At 49.6% G+C, this 19,252-nt stretch overlaps 1 protein-coding gene across 1 annotated transcript in view; it reads left to right on the forward strand.

The window, feature by feature from the left end:
- Positions 1–19,252, forward strand: part of FBN3 (fibrillin 3) — a 173,883-nt gene that overhangs the window by 136,697 nt on the left and 17,934 nt on the right. Inside the window, 13 exon segments of the mRNA XM_080989333.1 lie at positions 368–496; positions 2,113–2,232; positions 4,229–4,354; positions 4,863–5,015; positions 6,742–6,807; positions 7,152–7,277; positions 8,614–8,733; positions 10,379–10,501; positions 11,416–11,547; positions 12,586–12,711; positions 14,708–14,914; positions 16,116–16,241; positions 18,607–18,729. Coding sequence (XP_080845459.1) covers positions 368–496; positions 2,113–2,232; positions 4,229–4,354; positions 4,863–5,015; positions 6,742–6,807; positions 7,152–7,277; positions 8,614–8,733; positions 10,379–10,501; positions 11,416–11,547; positions 12,586–12,711; positions 14,708–14,914; positions 16,116–16,241; positions 18,607–18,729 — 1,677 coding nt within the window.

Below are 19,252 nucleotides of genomic sequence, written 5' to 3' on the forward strand. Positions count from 1 at the left end.
GCCTGGGGACTCGCCTTTGCTCAGCGCTTCCCAGCGGACAGGTGACGGTGGTTTTCCTTGCTGCATCCCCTTTGCCGGGTTGCTGCGCTGTGGGAACCACCGCTTGAGGCTTCCTTTGGCTGCTGGCTGGGCTTTCTGCCTTTGGCTTGGGGGGGGCTCAGAAGTTGAACATACCTGTGCTTGGAAAATCCCTTATTTTGGCTGCTGATCCCTTATTTTCGAGGCTGCTGGTCCCTTATTTTCAAATCTGTGACAGCTATGTTGCGAACTGCTCTAGATTCCTGCGGTGGGAGGTGGCTCAGCCATCTTACGGGGACACACTTTGCCGGCGCAGCTCCCCGCTCACGTTCTCTCTCTCCCCCCGCAGACATCGATGAATGCTCCTCTCTGGCGGGGCAGGTGTGTCGGAACGGTCAGTGTATCAACAACATCGGCTCCTTCCGGTGCCTCTGCCAGGAGGGCTACGACCACACGCCGGACGGCAAGAACTGCGTCGGTGGGTGTCTTCCGGATCTGCTCCCTGGAGACCCCCCAGGAAGGGTGGTGTGGTCCAAGCAGGGTGGGACGTCCCCAGAGGGAATCCATCCCACCAACCAGCAACAAGCAGGAAGTCTCTTTGTAGAAGAGGGCAGGACGGCCTCTTCGTTTCCAGACTCTCAAACAAGGCATAGAATCACAACAATGAGAAATCGAGCCTTTAGTGTCATTGGCTCAGTCCTGCGGAACTCCTTGCCACTAGAAATTCAGCGGAGTTATTGTTACATTCCGTTTCTTTTATTCATTTATAATGATAAAAAATAATTACCGTATTTTTTGCTCTATAAGACTCACTTTTTCCCTCCTAAAAAGTAAAGGGAAATGTGTGTGCATCTTATGGAGCGAATGCAGGCTGCGCAGCTATCCTAGAAGCCAGAACAGCAAGAGGGATTGCTGCTTTCACTGCGCAGTGATCCCTTTTGCTGTTCTTGCTTCTGGGATTCAGAATATTCTTTTTCTTGTTTTCCTCCTCTAAAAACTAGGTGCGTCTTATGGTCGGGTGCGTCTTACGGAGCAAAAAAATGCGGTATATGCCGCAGTGTCTTTTAAAAATATATCAGAGTGGTTTACAGCAATAAAATATAACAGTACAATTAAAAAACCACCATATTTAAAAGGTCAAAAGTAGACCCCAAGTAACCGTTGTGGAGGTATGCATTCTTTAGGGCCTACGTCACAGAAGAGTTTCCAGTAGGAGTTTAAAAGCTGGCAGAAAAGGCGCCTGCTGAATTTATAGTGGCAGAGAGTTCCACAGGACTGGGCCAATGACACCAAAGGTTCGATTTCTCATCGTTGTCCAATGAACTTCACCAACTCAGGGAATGACCCAAGGGCGTTCCTGCATCTCAGCGATCGAACTGGGATATATGGGATCAGGCTATTCGTTGAGGTACCCTAGCCCTAAGTCGTCCAGGGCTTCCTAAACGAATGCAAGGGCTTTTAATCTGACTGGCTGTCGTGGAGGCAGAGGAGGGGATGGAGGCACCAGCCGGGGAACCCCCAAGGGAGGAAGGCTCAGAGCCCAGGGATTGGTGGCAGGACAACAATGAGGGGTCAGAGGGAGAAGGAGGAACAGACTGGGAGGAGCAGGTGTCGGAAGCTGATGTGGGAACAGAGTTTAGTGAGAAGTCTAGAATCAGAGGGACACGGGTGGCGCTGTGGGTTAAACCACAGACCCTAGGACTTGCCGATCAGAAGGTCGGCGGTTCGAATCCCCACGACGGCGTGAGCTCCCGTTGCTCGGTCCCTGCTCCTGCCAACCTAGCAGTTTGAAAGCTCGTCAAAGTGCAAGTAGATAAATAGGTACCACTCCGGCGGGAAGGTAAACGGCGTTTCCGTGCGCTGCTCTAGTTCTCCAGAAGCGGGTTTGTCCTGCTGGCCACATGACCCGGAAGCTGTACGCCGGTTCCTTCGGCCAGTAAAGCGAAATGAGCGCCGCAACCCCAGAGTCGGCCACGACTGGACCTAATGGTCAGGGGTCCCTTTACCTTTTAGTAGAATCAGAGGCAGAAGCTGGAGCCCCATTGGGTGACTCCGAACATCTCCACGCTGACCCTCTTTCCTTCTTCCTCGCAGACATCAACGAATGTGTCAGCCTTCCCGGGACTTGCTCTCCGGGGACCTGCCAGAACCTAGAAGGCTCCTTCCGTTGCATCTGTCCGCCGGGTTACGAGGTCCAAAACGACAACTGCATCGGTAAGTTTCATTTTTGAAGCTGTCCCAGAAACTCCAGCGGGTGCAAAATGCTGCAGCGAGGCTCCTCACGGGGTCTCTGCCATGGCAGCATATTCACCCAGTGCTTTTCCAGCTGCATTCGCTACCGGTGGAGTACAGGGTCAGATTTAAGGTGCTGGTTTTGACCTTTAAAGCCCTTCACGGCCTAGGACCCTCGTACCTACAGGACCGCCTCTCCCGGTATGCCCCTCGGAGAGCCTCAAGGTCCATAAATAGCAACACCCTAGTGGTCCCGGGCCCTAAGGAAGTTAGATTAGCCTCAACCAGAGCCAAGGCCTTTTCAACAATGGCCCCAGCCTGGTGGAACGTTCTGCCTCATGAGACCAGGGCCCTGCGGGATCTGATTTCTTTCCGCAGGGCATGTAAAACAGAGTTGTTCCCCCTGGCCTTTGGCTTGGAGCCAATTTGATTCCCTCCCTCTCTTTCTTTTTCCTTTCTCCTCCTGTGACGAGGCTGCATTTTAATATTTTAATGTTTCAATATTTTAATGTTGTATTTTAATCTTGTTTTTAAGTTGTATTCATTCAACTTGTTTTTATTATTGCTTGTTAGCCGCCCTGAGCCCGGCCTTGACTGGGGAGGGCGGGGTATAAATAAAAATAATAATAATTATTATTATTTTTCAAAGCTCTTTCTTCGCTGTTTCTCCACGGTTTGTTGTGGCTGAAGCCGCGCTTGGTAAACCTTGGTTTGTTTTTGCTACAGAACATCTTGGGGAGTTTGAATAAGGCAAAATCAACGAGATATAAATTGTTGTGCCCAATTAAATTCTACTAACTGAAATGAGCGGATCTAAGTTAAGAACGTGGGCAGCAGCTGCCTAGTCCATCTACCTCAATGTCGTCTACACAGACTGGCAGCTGCTCTCCAAGGTTTCAGGAAAAGGAACGTTGCCAGCACGGCTGGAATCGAACCTGGAGCCTTCTGCATCCAATGCCTTACCACTGAGCTGAGCACCCAATTGTTGCTGTTGTTGTTTAGTCGTTTAGTTTTGTCCGACTCTTCGTGACCCCCTGGACCAGAGCACGCCAGGCACTCCTGTCTTCCACTGCCTCCCGCAGTTTGGTCAAACTCATGCTGGTCTCTTCGAGAACACTGTCCCACCATCTCGTCCTCTGTCGTCCCCTTCTCCTTGTGCCCTCCATCTTTCCCAACATCTGGGTCTTTTCCAGGGAGTCTTCTCTTCTCATGAGGTGGCCAAAATCTTGGAGCCTCAGCTTCAGGATCTGTCCTTCCAGTGAGCACTCAGGGCTGATTTCCTTCAGAATGGAGAGGTTTGATCTTCTTGCAGTCCATGGGACTCTCAAGAGTCTCCTCCAGCACCAGAATTCAAAAGCATCCATTCTTCGGCGATCAGCCTTCTTTATGGTCCAGCTCTCACTTCCATACATCACTACTGGGAAAACCATAACTTTAACTATACGCACCTTTGTTGGCAAGGTGATGTCTCTACTGGTGATGTCCCAGTTAGTCATGTCCTTTAATTCCACGGGGTCTACTCTGAGTGGGGCTGACACTGGACGCAACTGCCAAAATAAGCGGGGGGAATGATTTGAAAAAAACTGTTCCATAAACACGCATACCTTGGTTCTCAAACGCCTTGGCTCCTGAACAAATCGGCTCTCGAACAATCGAAACCCAAAAGTGAGTGTTCTGGCTTTCGAACGATTTTTGGAAGCCGAACATCTGGCACGGCTTCCGATTGGAGCCGATTGGAAGCCGCGCCTTGGTTTTTGATTGGTTCCAGGAGTCGAATGGAATCGCGGAACGCATTCTGTTTGAGAACCAAGTTATGGCTGTATATTTGTGTTGCAGCTGACCTGTTGGTGAGTAGACCTGTTGGTGTAAATGGACCCAAGGCATCCTTTTATTTCACTTTGAGAAGGACTAACATTGGAGACAACTCGTTGTTCTTTTAGCTGCTTTAACCAGCTGCCTGTTTTGTTGTTGCAAACAGATATCAACGAATGCGAGGAGGAGCCTAATATCTGCCTCTTCGGGACCTGTACCAACGCACCTGGAAGCTTCCAGTGCATCTGCCCACCTGGCTTTGTGCTCTCCGACAACGGTCGGCGCTGCTTCGGTGAGTGACTAGTCAGTGGCACGGCTTTCCCCATCCTGCCCTGGCCGCATGTCCATCCACCCCCCTCCTCTGGGACCATACTATCCTCTTGGTGATTTTTAAAGGTAAAGGGACCCCTGACCATTAGGTCCAGTTGTGCCTGACTCTGGGGTTGCTCTGGCCAGCAGGACTAAGCTGTTTCTGGCGAACCAGAGCAGCGCACGGAAACGCCGTTTACCTTCCCGCCAAAGCGGTCCCTATTTATCTACTTGCACTTTGACGTGCTTTCGAACTGCTAGGTTGGCAGGAGCAGGGACCGAGCAATGGGAGCTCACCCCGTCGCGGGGATTTGAACCGCCGACCTTCTGATCGGCAAGTCCTAGGCTCTGTGGTTTAACTCACAGCGCCACCCGCTTCCCTCCAGCCCTAATAAGTTTAGGGAAAAGCTTGAAGAATAAAATTATCACCGGGGGTGGGAATGAGCAGCAATAATATAGGGCCCATGCCCTGTTCTTCCTCTGCCCTTCAGACACCCGGCAAAGCTTCTGTTTCACCCGCTTCGACAACGGCAAATGTTCCGTGCCAAAGGCCTTCAACACCACCAAGGCCCGGTGCTGTTGCAGCAAGATGCCCGGGGAAGGCTGGGGAGACCCTTGTGAGCTTTGCCCGCAGGAGGGCAACGGTAGGTGACCCAGCTGTGCTGGCCTGGCATGGAGAGAGTTTGCGGGTGAACTGGATTCAGGGCTGGCCCACCCATTAGGTGGTTTGAAGCAGCTGCCCCAGGCAGCATAATCCCAAAGGTCAGCACCCCACCTGCCAGTGGAGAAGCGGTGCACACAGTTCACAGACCCTCCAAGTTCCCCTGCTTTCCAGGGACAGTCCTGGATTTACAGAAGTTGTTACGGTTTCTGATTTGATCCCAGAATGTCCCACTTTTCCTTTGGACGTCCTTATTTTCATCAGAGAAATATTGGAGGGGATAGAATAGGACGTCCCTATTTTCATTGGAGAAATGTTGGAGGGGATGGAATAGGACGTTCTTATTTTCATCAGAGGAATGTTGGAGGGGGTGGAATAGGTCAGGACATCCCTATTTTCATTTGAGAAGTGTTGGAGGATATGGAATAGAACATCCCTCTTTTCATGGGAGAACTGTTGGAGGGTGTGGAATAGGACGTCCCTATTTTCATTGGAGAAATGTTGGAGGGAATGGAATAGGACATTCTTATTTTCATGACAGGAGTGCCTGGTGTGCTCTGGTCCATGGGGTCACGAAGAGTCGGACATGACTAAATGACTAAACAACAAAATTTTCATGGAAGAAACATTGGAGGGGATGGAATAGGACGTCCCTCTTTTCATGGGAGAAATGTTGGAGGGGATGGATTAGGACGTCCCTATTTTCATGGGGGAAACGTTGGAGGGTGTGGAATAGGACGTCCCTATTTTCATCGGAGAAACATTGGAGCATATGGAAAAGAAATCCCTCTTTTTATGGGAGAAATGTTGGAGGGTGTGGAATAGGATGTCCCTATTTTCGTCAGGGAAATGTTGGAGGCTATGAGCTCATGTGATCATTCGCAGAGACAGACAGGCAGATGCAACCAACCAAGTCACACTCAGAGCAGACGATTGACCTGAATGCATTTAAAGCCTAGACTCTAGGGATTTCAGCGGAGCTCTTCTAAGTATGGCTTAACGTCAGCAAGCACACAATCCAGGTGTCTTCTGTGTGCACCTAAACAACCTCAGACTGGTCTCCTCTCTGATTACCACTGGTAATTCATTCCAGAGAGCCAGAGCTGCAACACGAAAAGCCCAAATAAGATTTGTTGTTGTTTAGTCGTGTCCAACTCTTTGTGACCCCCTGGACCAGAGCACGCCAGGCACTCCTGTCTTCCACTGCCTCCCGCAGTTTGGTCAAACTCATGCTGGTAGCTTCGGGAACACTGTCCCACCATCTCGTCCTCCGTCGTCCCCTTCTCCTTGTGCCCTCCATCTTTCCCAACATCAGGGTCTTTTCCAGGGAGTCTTTTCTTCTCATGAGGTGGCCAAAGTATTGGAGCCTCAGCTTCAGGATCTGTCCTTCCAGTAAGCACTCAGGGCTGATTTCCTTCAGAATGGAGAGGTTTGATCTTCTTGCAGTCCATGGGACTCTCAAGAGTCTCCTCCAGCACCAGAATTCAAAAGCATCCATTCTTCGGCGATCAGCCTTCTTCATGGTCCAGCTCTCACTTCCATACATCACTACTGGGAAAACCATAGCTTGAACTATACGGACCTTTGTTGACAAGGTGATAGCGGCAGATAAAAGCACCATGGGTTTTTCACAACTTAGCCCTGCTCAGAGTAGACCCATTGAAACAAAAGCAAAATAAGCATACTTCGTTTTCCCCCTCTCTATGCAGTTGCTTTCCAGGAGCTGTGCCCTTACGGTCACGGTGCAATTCCTGGACCCGGCGATACCAGGGAAGGTAAGTAACAAGAGAACAGGGCCTTTTCGGTGGTGGCTCCTTGATTGTGGAATGCTCTCCCCAGAGACTCTCGGCCTTTTAAGCAAAGGCCAAATGGGATTCCTTAGCTGTGATTGCAAGGGATTGGGGCTAGATGAGCCTTGAGTCATCCCCTTCAGACTCTGCGATTCTACTCGCCGAGTCGGAATCTCATTTCTCGACACTTGAATCCCTTGGTTTGGGTCCTGGCCCTCCGATCATGGACTGGGAAGCCTGTGGGCCCCAGGATCCATGCATGCTTGTCCCCAACCACGGAGCAGGCAGAGGACTTTATTGCGCCGTTCACAGTGTTGCTCCCTTTCTAGATGTGAACGAGTGCTCCGAAAATCCCGGCATCTGCATCAACGGGAACTGCATAAACACGGATGGCTCGTTCCGTTGCGAGTGCCCCTTTGGCTACAACCTCGACTACACTGGAGTGAACTGTGTGGGTGAGTGGGGGGTAATGTCTATGGGATGCAGAACAGGTAGGAGTGGGATACGTAAATACCACTTTGTCACCTTTCCCCATATGTACAGTGGTCCCTTGGTTCTCAAACTTAATCCATTCCGGAAGTCCGTTCCAAAACCAAAGCGTTCCAAAACTGAGGCGTGCTTTCCCATAGAAAGCAATGCAAAATGGATTAATCCGTTCCAGACTTTTAAGAATGACCCTTAAAATGGCAATTGAACACGAATTTTACTATCTAATGAGACCATTGATCCATAAAATGAAAGCAATAAACCAAGCTGCAGTCTACTGCATATCCTCCATTTATCCATAAATCTCTGTTTTCTCCTAAACAGTGGTACCTTGGTTCTCAAACTTAATTCGTTCCGGAAGTCCGTTCCAAAACCAAAAGCATTCCAAAACCAAGGCACGCTTTCCCATAGAAAGCAATGCAAAACAGATTAATCCATTCCAGACTGTTAAAAACAACTCCTAAAACAGCAATTGAACACGAATTTTGCTATCTAACGAGGCCATTGATCCATAAAACAAAAGCAATAAACAATGTACTGTACTATAAAATAAATAAGACAGTATTGTAGCTGATAAAAAATTGTTTGGATGGGGAGCTTTTATCCATTTCCGCAGTCACACAATCAATCAGTAGCTGAACTGGGTCACAAAAACAAATGAACTGAAAAAGCCTCAAAAACGAAAACACAAAATATATAGCAGAAACAGAAGCACCAAACTTAATCCGTTCCGGAAGTCCGTTTTGCCTTCCGAAATGTTCGAAAACCAAGGCGCAGCTTCCGGTTGGTGCAGGTGCCCTGGAAACAATAGCCGACAGCCACATCAGACGTTCGACTTCCAAAAAACGTTTGAAAACCGGAACAGTTACTTCCGGGTTTTTGGCATTCGGGAACCAAGGTACACAGACAGCGCCCCACGCCCCCAGGACGCATGCCACACCCCTATGGGCAGCATGTGATGCCCCGGGACGCACACCAGCCACACACCCGCCTGGTCTCTGCCCCCCACCCCCCTGGAGCTTGAAGCTCTGCCACTGCCAGGATCCATCTTGGGCAGGCTGGCCGAAGGCTGGCTGCGCTACTGTGGGGGACAAGCCCCTCTTGAAATAAGCATGCTGTAAGATCTGGGTTCCCTGCGTGCAGACGAAAGGAGTAAATAGGTGAACAAAGCATATTTCTAAAAGCTACGACAGTCTCCGCTGTGTCTCGATTCTCCAAAGGACCATAGACCCCCTGGGCTCTTGCCACCGCTCTTGCCAATATTGATGTTTTCATTTATCTCCTCTTCCTTCCCTGCCACCCCAGACACGGACGAGTGCTCCATCGGGAACCCCTGCGGCAACGGGACATGCACCAACGTGGTGGGGGGCTTTGAGTGCGTTTGCGGGGAGGGGTTTGAGCCGGGACCTATGATGACCTGCGAAGGTTAGTGGGGACTTTGCAGGGTGGCGGGTTTGCTTGAGGGTTTGACGCTGTTTTTATTGGCATGTTATTATGTGACAGCTGCATATTCCTGCGTTGTCAGGGGTTGTATTAAATCAGGGGTCAGCAGACTTTTTCAGCAGGGGGCCGGTCCACTGTCCCTCAGAACTTGTGGGGGGCCAGACTATATTTTGAAGAAAAAAAATGAACGAATTCCTATGCCCCACAAATAACCCAGAGGTGCATTTTCAATAAAAGCACACACTCTACTCATGTAAAAACATGCTGATTCCCGGACCATCCGCAGGCTGGATTTAGAAGGTAATTGGGCCAGATCCGGGCCCCAGGCCTTAGTTTGCTTAAAGGTAAAGGGACCCCTGACCATTAGGTCCAGTCATGGCTGACTCTGGGGTTGCGGTGCTCATCTCGCTTTATTGGCCGAGGGAGCCGGCGTACAGCTTCCGGGTCATGTGGCCAGCAGGACTAAGCCACTTCTGGCGAACCAGAGCAGCGTACGGAAACGCCGTTTACCCTCCCACCGGAGTGGTACCTATTTATCTACTTGCACTTTGATGTGCTTTCGAACTGCTAGGTTGGCAGGAGCAGGGACCGAGCAATGGGAGCTCACCCCGTCATGGGGATTCGAACCGCCAACTTTTTGATCAGCAAGTCCTAGGCTCTGTGGTTTAACCCACAGTGCCACCCGCGTCCCTTAGTTTGCCTACACATGTATTAAATGATCCTTGCCGTCCCTTCTGACTGCGATTCTATGATTCTACGTGCGCTGTGTGAACCGCATACCTAGGAAGGATTTGCGTCCCGGCAGGCAGCATAGAAATAAACGGCTGTGACAAAAAAAACTTTGGAAGAGCGATCTGAAGTCCACAGCATGTTATTCTGTGAAGGAGAACTACCTGAAGATGATTTATAGATGGTATTTCACTCTGACTAGACTTGCTAAAGTTTATAAGTCCAAATCAAGATAAGAGCTGGAGATGTAACGAGGTTGAGGGTACGTTTTATCATATGTGGTGGACTTGTAAAAGGGTTAAAAAAAGAGTATTGGGAAACGATATATAATGAATTGGAAAAGAAGTTTAAAAGTACGTTTCCAAAAAAACAACCCAGAGTCATTTTTGTTGGGGTTAAGATGGAAATACATAAAGACTGTTTATGTATGCTACTAATGTGGCCCGTGTTTCGTTAGCCCCCAAATGGAAAACGAGGGAGGTCCCAGACAAAGAAGAATGGCAACTTAAACTGAAGGAATATGCACAGCTTGCAGACTTAATATATAGAATAAGAGAACAAGAAGAACATACGTTTAGAGAAGACTGGGAAATGTTTCCTGAATATATGAGTGAAAATTGTGTTCACTTAAAAACGCTGGTAGCATTAAGATAAATTCAACAGTGTAAATATGTTTTGATCGATGTAACAATGGATTAGTTCCTGTAAAATATGCAGGGATGTATGGTATGCAAAATGAACCACGGAAGGAGAAGAAGGGAAGTCATTGATATTTTAAGGTTGTTTAAATGAATATTTTGAAATGTGAATTAGAAAATTTAATAAGAATTGTACATTTTTAAAAAGAAATGGCTGTGATAATCCCTTTTACCTGACTCCATCCCTCTCTCCTGCACAGATATCAACGAGTGCGCCTTGAACCCGTTGCTCTGTGCTTTCCGCTGCATCAATGCCCTCGGCTCCTACGACTGCACCTGCCCGTCCGGCTACACTCTGCGAGACGACCGGAGGATGTGCAAAGGTGAGAAGGAAGCTCACCAAAATGTTCCCTGGATCAGTTCTGCCTGTCTGCATCTTCCATTGCTACATCTAGTTCAGTGCTGCTAGCACTGGCTGGCAGCGACCCCAAAAGAGTTCAGGCAGAGGACATTCCCAGCCCTATATTGACGATGGCGGGGATTTTGAACCCAGGATGTTCTGTGTGCCAAGCTGATGTTCCGCTTCCAAGCCTATGCTCTCGTGCGTCTCCACCCCCATCGTTCCGCCCGGACACTGACGTCCAGATCCGAGGGCCTTCTGGTGGTTCCCTCACTGCGAGAAGCGAGGTTACAGGGAACCAGACAGAGGGCCTTCTCGGTGGTGGCACCCGTCCTGTGGAACGTCCTCCCGCCAGATGTCAAAGAGAACAACAACTACCAGAGATTTAGAAGACATCTGAAGGCAGCCCTGTTTAGGGAAGCTTTTAATGTTTGATGTATTACAGTATTTTAATATTTTGTTGGAAGCCGCCCAGAGTGGTTGGGGAAGCCCAGCCAGATGGGCAGGGTGATGGTAAAGGTACAGGGGCCCCTGACCATTAGGTCCAGTCGTGGCCGACTCTGGGGTTGCGGCGCTCATCTCGCTTTACTGGCTTCCGGGTCATGTGGCCAGCAGGACTAAGCCGCTTCTGGCGAACCAGAGCAGCACACGGAAACATCGTTTACCTTCCCGCCGGAGTGGTACTTATTTATCTACTTGCACTTTGACGTGCTTTCGAACTGCTAGGTTGGCAGGAGCAGGGACCGAGCAACGGAAGCTCACCCATTGCGGGGATTCGAACTACCAACCTTCTGATTGGCAAGTCCTAGGCTCTGTGGTTTAACCCACAGCGCCACCCGCGTGGGCTGGGTATAAATAATAAATTATTATTATCATTATTTATCCCTTTCCCTGCAGATTTGGACGAATGCGCCGAAGGCATGCACGACTGCGAATCGCATGGGATGATGTGCAAGAACCTCATCGGAACTTTCGCCTGCATCTGTCCCCCTGGGATGCAGCGTCGACCTGATGGCGAAGGCTGCACAGGTGGCACCCTTTTCATTGATTTATTTTCAAAGCCACAGCATTCTAGTCCACAGGACTGCGATGGAAGCACGCGGGCAGGACCCTGTTTAAACCTCTGGGTCCAGAAGGGCCCTTTATTTATTTGGCTATTTCATTGACATGAAGTCCTTCCGCCTCGCCCCTCTTTATTGAACGAAGGGATATTTGGACAGAACTTTGGGGGCATCTCGTATCGCACTTGACCACGATTGCATACATGACGTAAAGGCTACATTTAAAGAAACAGACACTTGGTGGACTATAAATGTCTTGTTTCTACCTTTTGCCTTTGGGAAGTTCTGTATAATTTCATATCATCATCAATCTTTATTCCGGTCCAGAGACCCAACAAATCGTTACAAAGCAATACACAATTCATACAGCCCACCTCTAGGTTAAACAAGCATTTTGTTCAGAATATAGGGATCATTGGTTCTTGCAGCCACCGATAAAAACTTTGCCACCGCTAATGTTCTAGCGTTTGTCCGGTCTTCCAATAGGAACCTGACATAGCGAGCCTCTGATTTTCCCGGGAAAGGTACCAGCAAGGGTAGTATCAGTTCAGCCCTGACTTGCTCATATTTTGCACAGTGCAACAAAATATGTTTTATGGAGTCGATGTCTTGAGCACACGAGCAAAGTCTGTCCTGGTAGGGAACTCCTCTCAACCTGCCAGCCAACACTGCAGAAGGAAAGACGTTTAGTCTGGCTTTGGTGAAAAGCCTTCGATAATTTGGTACTATCATAACGGAGCGCGTTACTTCTGGGTTTCGCTGCTCGCACATGCACAGACGGTCAAAACGATGTCACGCGCATGTGCAGAAGCGGCAAATCGCGACCTGCGGACACGGGTTGCGTTCGCTTCTGGATGCAAACGGAGCTCCGGAACGGATCCCGTTCGCATCCAGAGGTACCACTGTATAGTTTAACCTCGTGGCCACTGAACCGGCCCATAACAAACGTGAAGCTCACTTTTTCTCCCACTTCTAACCTCCTACCTTCGTTCCTTGCTGCCCTCAGATGAGAACGAGTGCCGGACCAAGCCAGGGATTTGCCCCAACGGACGCTGTGTCAATTCCGTGGGCAGCTACCAATGCGACTGCAACGAAGGCTTCCAGAGCAGCCCCTCCGGCACCGAGTGCCTTGGTAAGCTATAACGGTTCTCGCCCGGCAGCTTCCCCTTGAGCTTTCGGTTGCAGTCGTCTTGTAGTGGCCTCGATGAGGTGGCTGCAGTCGTCACAGGATAGCCTGGCTGTGTTTCCAGCTCGTAGGCGTTGCGTTGGAATCACTGGGGGAGTTTGACCTTCTCCTCTTCCTGAGGGGAGAGAATTGAGGGCAGAGGCAGATTTGGGAGGGTGAGAGGATTGTAACCCTTGGCTCTGCCCCCTGTGACATCAGGCTCCGCCTCTAAGCTGCCAGACATAATGTTGTTGTGCCTGACTCTGGGGTTGCAGTGCTCATCTCGCTTTACTGGCCAAGGGAGCCGGCGTACAGCGTCCGGGTCATGTGGCCAGCATGACTAAGCCGCTTCTGGCAAACCAGAGCAGCGCACGGAAAGACGTTTACCTTCCCGCCGGAGTGGTACCTATTGATCTACTTGCACTTTGACGTGCTTTTGAACTTCTAGGTTGGCAGGAGCAGGGGCTGAACAATGGGGGCTCACCCCGTCACAGGGATTCAAACCGCCGACCTTCTGATCGGCAAGTCCTAGGCTCTGTGGCTTAACCCACAGCGCCACCCGCGTCCCAGACAGGGGGTTGGGCTAGACCTTTTTTTAAAAAATTGAATTTATATACTGCCCTATACCCGGGAGTCTCAGGGCGGTTCACATAATACAATCAAGATATAAAACCACAAAATACATAATAAAAATAAAAACAACAACCCAACAACTCTACAAGGGTAACAGGGAACCAGGCAGAGGGCCTTCTCGGTAGTGGCGCCCTCCCATTAGATGTCAAGGAAATAAACACCTATCTGACTTTTAGAAGACATCTGAAGGCAGCCCTGTTTAGGGAAGTTTTTAATATTTGAAGTTTTATTCTGCTTTTAATGTTCTGTTGAGTGCCGCCCAGAGTGGCTGGGGAAACCCAGCCAGATGGGCAGGGTATAAATAAATTATTATTATTATTTGTAGTAGTAGTAGTAGTAGTACAATTATATGATTCTATTTTATCATTGCTTACCTGTGTTTCTGTAGAATGAAGTGGCAGAAATTTAGGATTTGGGAATTTTATCCATTCCCAGATGTGTGTGTTGAATTAAACATGACAAGAAAGCAGGACTGGCATCACCCGGCATCAGTCAAGATTTCTGTTTTGTATTTCACACCCATATCTTTAAAAGACATCTGAAGGCAGCCCTGTTTAGGGAAGCTTTTAATATTTAATGCTGTATTGTTTTTAATACTTGATTGGGAACCGCCCAGAGTGGCTGGGGAGACTCAGCCAGATGGGCAGGGTATAAATTATTATTATTATTATTATTATTAATCATTAAATATATGTTTATATAAAGAATTACAATACCAGCATAGAAGGCCAGGTCTGCTTTTCTCTTTCTCTGTGTTTTACCCACCCCCAGTAAATATGAGCTACTCCTGCACAGCAGGGGGGTGGACTAGAGGACCCCTTGGTTCCCTCCCATGCTCTCCCCAGCTCTCATCCCATCTAGAGTTTGGTCCCACTGCAGGTTCGGTGGCGCACTCTGCTAACAGCCTACAGTTGCCTAGCGTGGGTTACCAGTGCCCGGGACAAGACCAGTATTGTTCTGCCAACCTGTAACGACACCAGCATGGCAATTGCAGCCTGCCCACCTCCTTGATCAGCCCCCGCCCTCCATTTCTCCCTTTCCAACTTCAGTTTGATGCGGATAGCAGCCATCGGAAGAATTTGAAAGCAAAACAATAATATAAACACCCGAACAAAATATGTGCCTTTGACCTGATGGAAGAACCAAAGGTTTGGGGAGGGGGGAAAGAGTGGAAATTGAGGGACTCCCTGACTCTTGAGAGAGGCACAGACGGAAGGCGTGCTGGTTTTCACCCCCCCCCTTTTGAAATTTTCGCTCCTGGTAATTTTGTGCCCGGGGCACACACCCCGCTATGCCACTGACTGCCGATTTTTTCCTCTCCCCTTCCCAGACACCCGCCAAGGATTCTGCTTCACCGAGGTGCTGCAGACCATGTGCCAGATGTCCTCGACCAACCGGCACCAGGTCACGAAATCAGAGTGCTGCTGCAACGGAGGGCGGGGCTGGGGCCCCCAGTGCGAACTCTGCCCCTTTCCTGCCACCGCCCAGTACAAGAAAATGTGCCCGCATGGGCCAGGCTACGCAACCGACGGGAGAGGTAAGCCTGTCAAGTGGGGGGCGGGCTCCGCGGGCCCCTGGGGGTCTTCCCCTAGCTCCCGCAAAGTCTCTGAGCCCCCCCCCACGCTCCCCCCGACAGCAGCTGGCTAAGCATTGGGGATGATCCTAACCTAAGGTTACCAGATTTTTTTCAAAGAATCCGGGGACACTTTTTTTTTTGAAAAGAGAAAAAAAAGTTATTTAAAAAGTTGTTTTTTTAAGAAGTAATCTCTTCTCCTCTGTGGACAGTTGACCGGGTGGCTGGGCATGCTCAATTTGGGTTGCATGGGGGGGGGGGTCAGCAGTTCCCCCAGTTGACGTGCCGGGCGTCCCCGGTTCCCCCTTGGCAGTGGCAGCAGCAATCTCAGCAACCCGGAGCCAGCCTGGTAGCGCAGTTGGCTCTGGCTGGCTTCAAGAGCTGCTCGCTGCCATGGCGCCATTTTGCCTCACTGGAAGTCCCCATCTGATGTGTCTTGTGCCGTTGAACCAATCACACAACATTCATTCCCTACCTACGGGACCGCCTCTCCCGGTATGCCTCACGGAGAGCCTCAAGGTCCATAAATAGCAACACCCTAGTGGTCCCGGGCCCTAAGGAAGTTAGATTACCCTCAACCAGAGCCAGGGCCTTTTCAACACTGGCTCCGGCCTGGTGGAACGCTCTGTCTCATGAGACCAGGGCCCTGCGGGATCTGATTTCTTTCCGCAGGGCCTGTAAGACAGAGTTGTTCCACCTGGCCTTTGGCTTGGAGCCAATTTGATTCCCTCCCCCTCTTTCTTTTTTCTTTTTCCTTTCTCCTCCTGTGATGAGGCTGCATTTTAATATTTTAATGTTTCAATATTTTAATGTTGTATTTTAATCTTGTTTTTAAGTTGTATTCATTCAACTTGTTTTTATTATTGCTTGTTAGCCGCCCTGAGCCTGGCCTTGGCTGGGGAGGGCGGGTATAAATAAAAATTTATTATTATTATTATTATTATTATTATTACTACTACTACTACTACTACTAATAATAATAATAATAATAATAATTCTACAACACTTAAAATATAAATCCGGGGACATTAAATGAAATCCGGGGACATTCTGGGGGCAGATTTTTGTCCGGGGACATATTTGTAAATCCGGGGACTGTCCCCGGGAAATGGGGACATCTGGTAACCATATCCTAACCATCAGCTCCTTTCATCTCCCGCTGCAGACATTGACGAGTGCAGAGTCCTGCCCAACCTCTGCAAACACGGCCAGTGCATCAACAGCATGGGTTCGTTCCGCTGCCACTGCCGGCTAGGCTACACCAACGATATCACCGGCACATCTTGCCAGGGTAAGGGTTTCATGGAAGCAGGCAGCCTGGCTCGAGCCAGCAGCCAGGTTGTCCTTCCCTCTGCACCCACAAAATACAAACCAGATTCCTAGGAAATCCCTGGCAATTTGAGAGTAATCTTCGTGTGTGGGTGTTGGGATCAGGTCAGCGATAACTCACAAGGTGGCTGCGAAGTTAACTCTTCACTCAAAGAAACCAGAACAGGCCTAGTGATCGCAGCAACTCTCCCCAATGAGGACTTTCCTGTCGCTCTCTAAGGCTCCATCTCGGCCGGTTCCCTCCCAAGCAATCTGAGACGTCTCCACCTTGCCTGCCTTTGCTCCTCCTTCTTCATCCCTCTTCTGGTTCTGGGAGACCATGAGGGAGAGGAGCTGGTTGCAGCAGGAGAAGGAGACACCCTGAATTCATCACCAGTCTGCCTCATCTCTGTCTCTTGGCCTCCCTCCTCTCCAGCCCCTAATTCTGCACTGCTGTCTGGCACAGAATCTCCCTGCTCGCTAAACCCTATTACGCCTTCAGCTTCCAACACCTCCAGTTTTCTCCCTCTTCTCCCTCTGACCACTCCTCATGGTCCCACCACCACTCCCCGGGCTCTCAGCCTTCTTCCCTTGGGGGTTCCCCAACTGGTGTGTCCCCGTCCCCCCCCGCATCTGGCCAGCCGATGACAGCTTCCCAACCACACCAGACACTTCTGAACAGTCTCGAATGGGGCTGGCTCCAGATAGGGGGCAGGAGATAGGAAAAGATTAGAACAGGCATAGGCAAACTCGGCCCTCCAGATGTTTTGGGACTACAACTCCCATCATCCCTGACCCCTGGTCCTGTTAGCTAGGGATGATGGGAATTGTAGTCCCAAAACATCTGGAGGGCCGAGTTTGCCTATGCCTGGATTAGAAGCAGTGCAAGGCACCTCTTTGCTCTGTCGCCCAGGATGTGTGCTTTCAGTTGGAGGCCATTTCTTTAGCTATTTTCAGTTGTTGCAACCCACCCTGGAGCCTGCTGGTGAAAGGTCCTGTAGCCTTATTTGAGTTCACCGATTGGGTCTGCATTGCTCCGGGACAGGAGGAAGGAAGTCAAATGACACCGAGGTTGATTCCAAGAAAGAGTTTATTCTGCTCTCTGGATAGCAGAAGGCACTTGCGTGGTCAGTCCACAGCAAGTCCAAAGAAATGAGAAGTTTCATGCAGTATATATATCCTCCAGGCACCCTCTCCCTCCTTCCCCAGGAATCCAACCACGTCAGCCTATTTACGCAGGTTGACATCACATATGTTCCTGCTCTGGTATTCTTAACCATAAAAGGGATTTCCTTCCTATTCTTCTGACCATAAAAGGATCTTCCTTCCTGTACTTCTGACCATAAAAGGATCTTCCTGTTCCTACTCTTATCTTGGAGGAAGAGGTCATCATCTCCGAGAACACGCTTCTGGCGTTGTTCCCAGACTTGGGTCTGTGCGTCTTTTGTGGTCAGCACATAAGATAAGGCACGGACGTGTCTGCTCTGTTCTACTGGTGCAGTCAGGGTCATCCCTGCCGTCACAAACTGATAAAGGGGAGGGCTCTGAGCACAGCCGGGTTTTTGTTTATACATTGTCTCAGAGCTCAAGTTAATGGATTTTAGCTAAGGGAAAATAGGGATTTTGGTGCAGTTTAAAACTGCCTGCAGTCAATTTTGGGTTTTGGGAAACCCAATCCTTCAGTCCAGCTGGTCAATTTAGATAAAATAATAATAAAATAATGGGAATGCGGAGAGGGCCTTCTCGGTGGCTGCTCCCAGGGAACTATGGAACTCCCTGCCTGGAGAAGTTAGAAGGGCTTCCTCTTTGTTGTCCAGCCAGGAGCTGAACACCTTTTTATTCCAACATGCCTTTAGGAACGGACTCTTTTTAAGGAAGGGGCTGCTGCTGCGATGTTTCCTTTGCTGTTTTTATCTGTATTTTTCATGGGTCTTTCATATACAGCTGTACCTCGGAGGTTGAACGCCTTGCGAGTCAAACGCTTTGGCTCCTGAACGCCGCAAACCCGGAAGTGAGTGTTCCGGTTTGCAAACATTCTTTGGCAACCAAACATCCCATGTGGCTTCTGATTGGTTGCAGGAGTTTCCTGCAGCCAATTGGAAGCCACGCCTTGGTTTCCCAATGTTTTGGAAGTCGAATGGTCTTCTGGAACAGAATCCATTCGACTTCTGAGGTACGAGTGTATATTGTTTCAGTTCTATTGGTGTTGGATTGCACTTTGCTGTTTCTATGTTTTCATCTTTTTCTGTTTTGTTGTTGGTTTTGTACTTTGGAAACTGCCTGGGGGAAAGACAGGACATTATTATTAATATTATTATTATTATTATATCATATTCGCTTCACCGTAGACCTAGACGAATGCAACCAGTCGCCTAAGCCATGCAACTTCATCTGCAAGAACACAGAAGGAAGTTTCCAGTGTTCCTGCCCGCGAGGTTATATCTTGCAGGAAGACGGGAAGACCTGCAAAGGTAACTAAAATTTGGGAGAGAAGCTGTTGTGCCAAATGGATTTGATCTTTGCAAACGCCAGCTGCCTCTGGAAGGCCCTAGGATCAGGCCACACCATAGCTGTCAACCGTCCCTTATTTGGCGGGAAAGTCCCTTATCCCAGCGCTGTGTCCCGCTGCTGTCCCTTATTGATGATGTCCCTTAAATTTCCCAGGTTTCAAAGGAAGCAGCTCCTCTCCCTCCCTCCCTCCCTGCCGGCCAGGGAGGAGGGAGGCTCCAACTGTGTTGCTTGGCTGCCTTGCTCACCCAATAAGGAGTCTAAGAATGACCGGGGGGTGGAGCTTGCATGTCTTGTGCCAATCAAATCGGCCGCGTTGCCTGGGGACTCACCTTTGCTCAGCGCTTCCCAGCGGAGAGGTGACGGTGGTTTTCCTTGCTGCATCCCCTTTGCCGGGTTGCTGCGCTGTGGGAACCACCGCTTGAGGCTTCCTTTGGCTGCTGGCTGGGCTTTCAGTCTTTGGCTCGGAGGGGCTCAGAAGCTGAA

Source organism: Podarcis pityusensis (assembly GCF_964106645.2).
Source record: "Podarcis pityusensis genome assembly, chromosome: 18".
NCBI lineage: Eukaryota > Metazoa > Chordata > Lepidosauria > Squamata > Lacertidae > Podarcis > Podarcis pityusensis.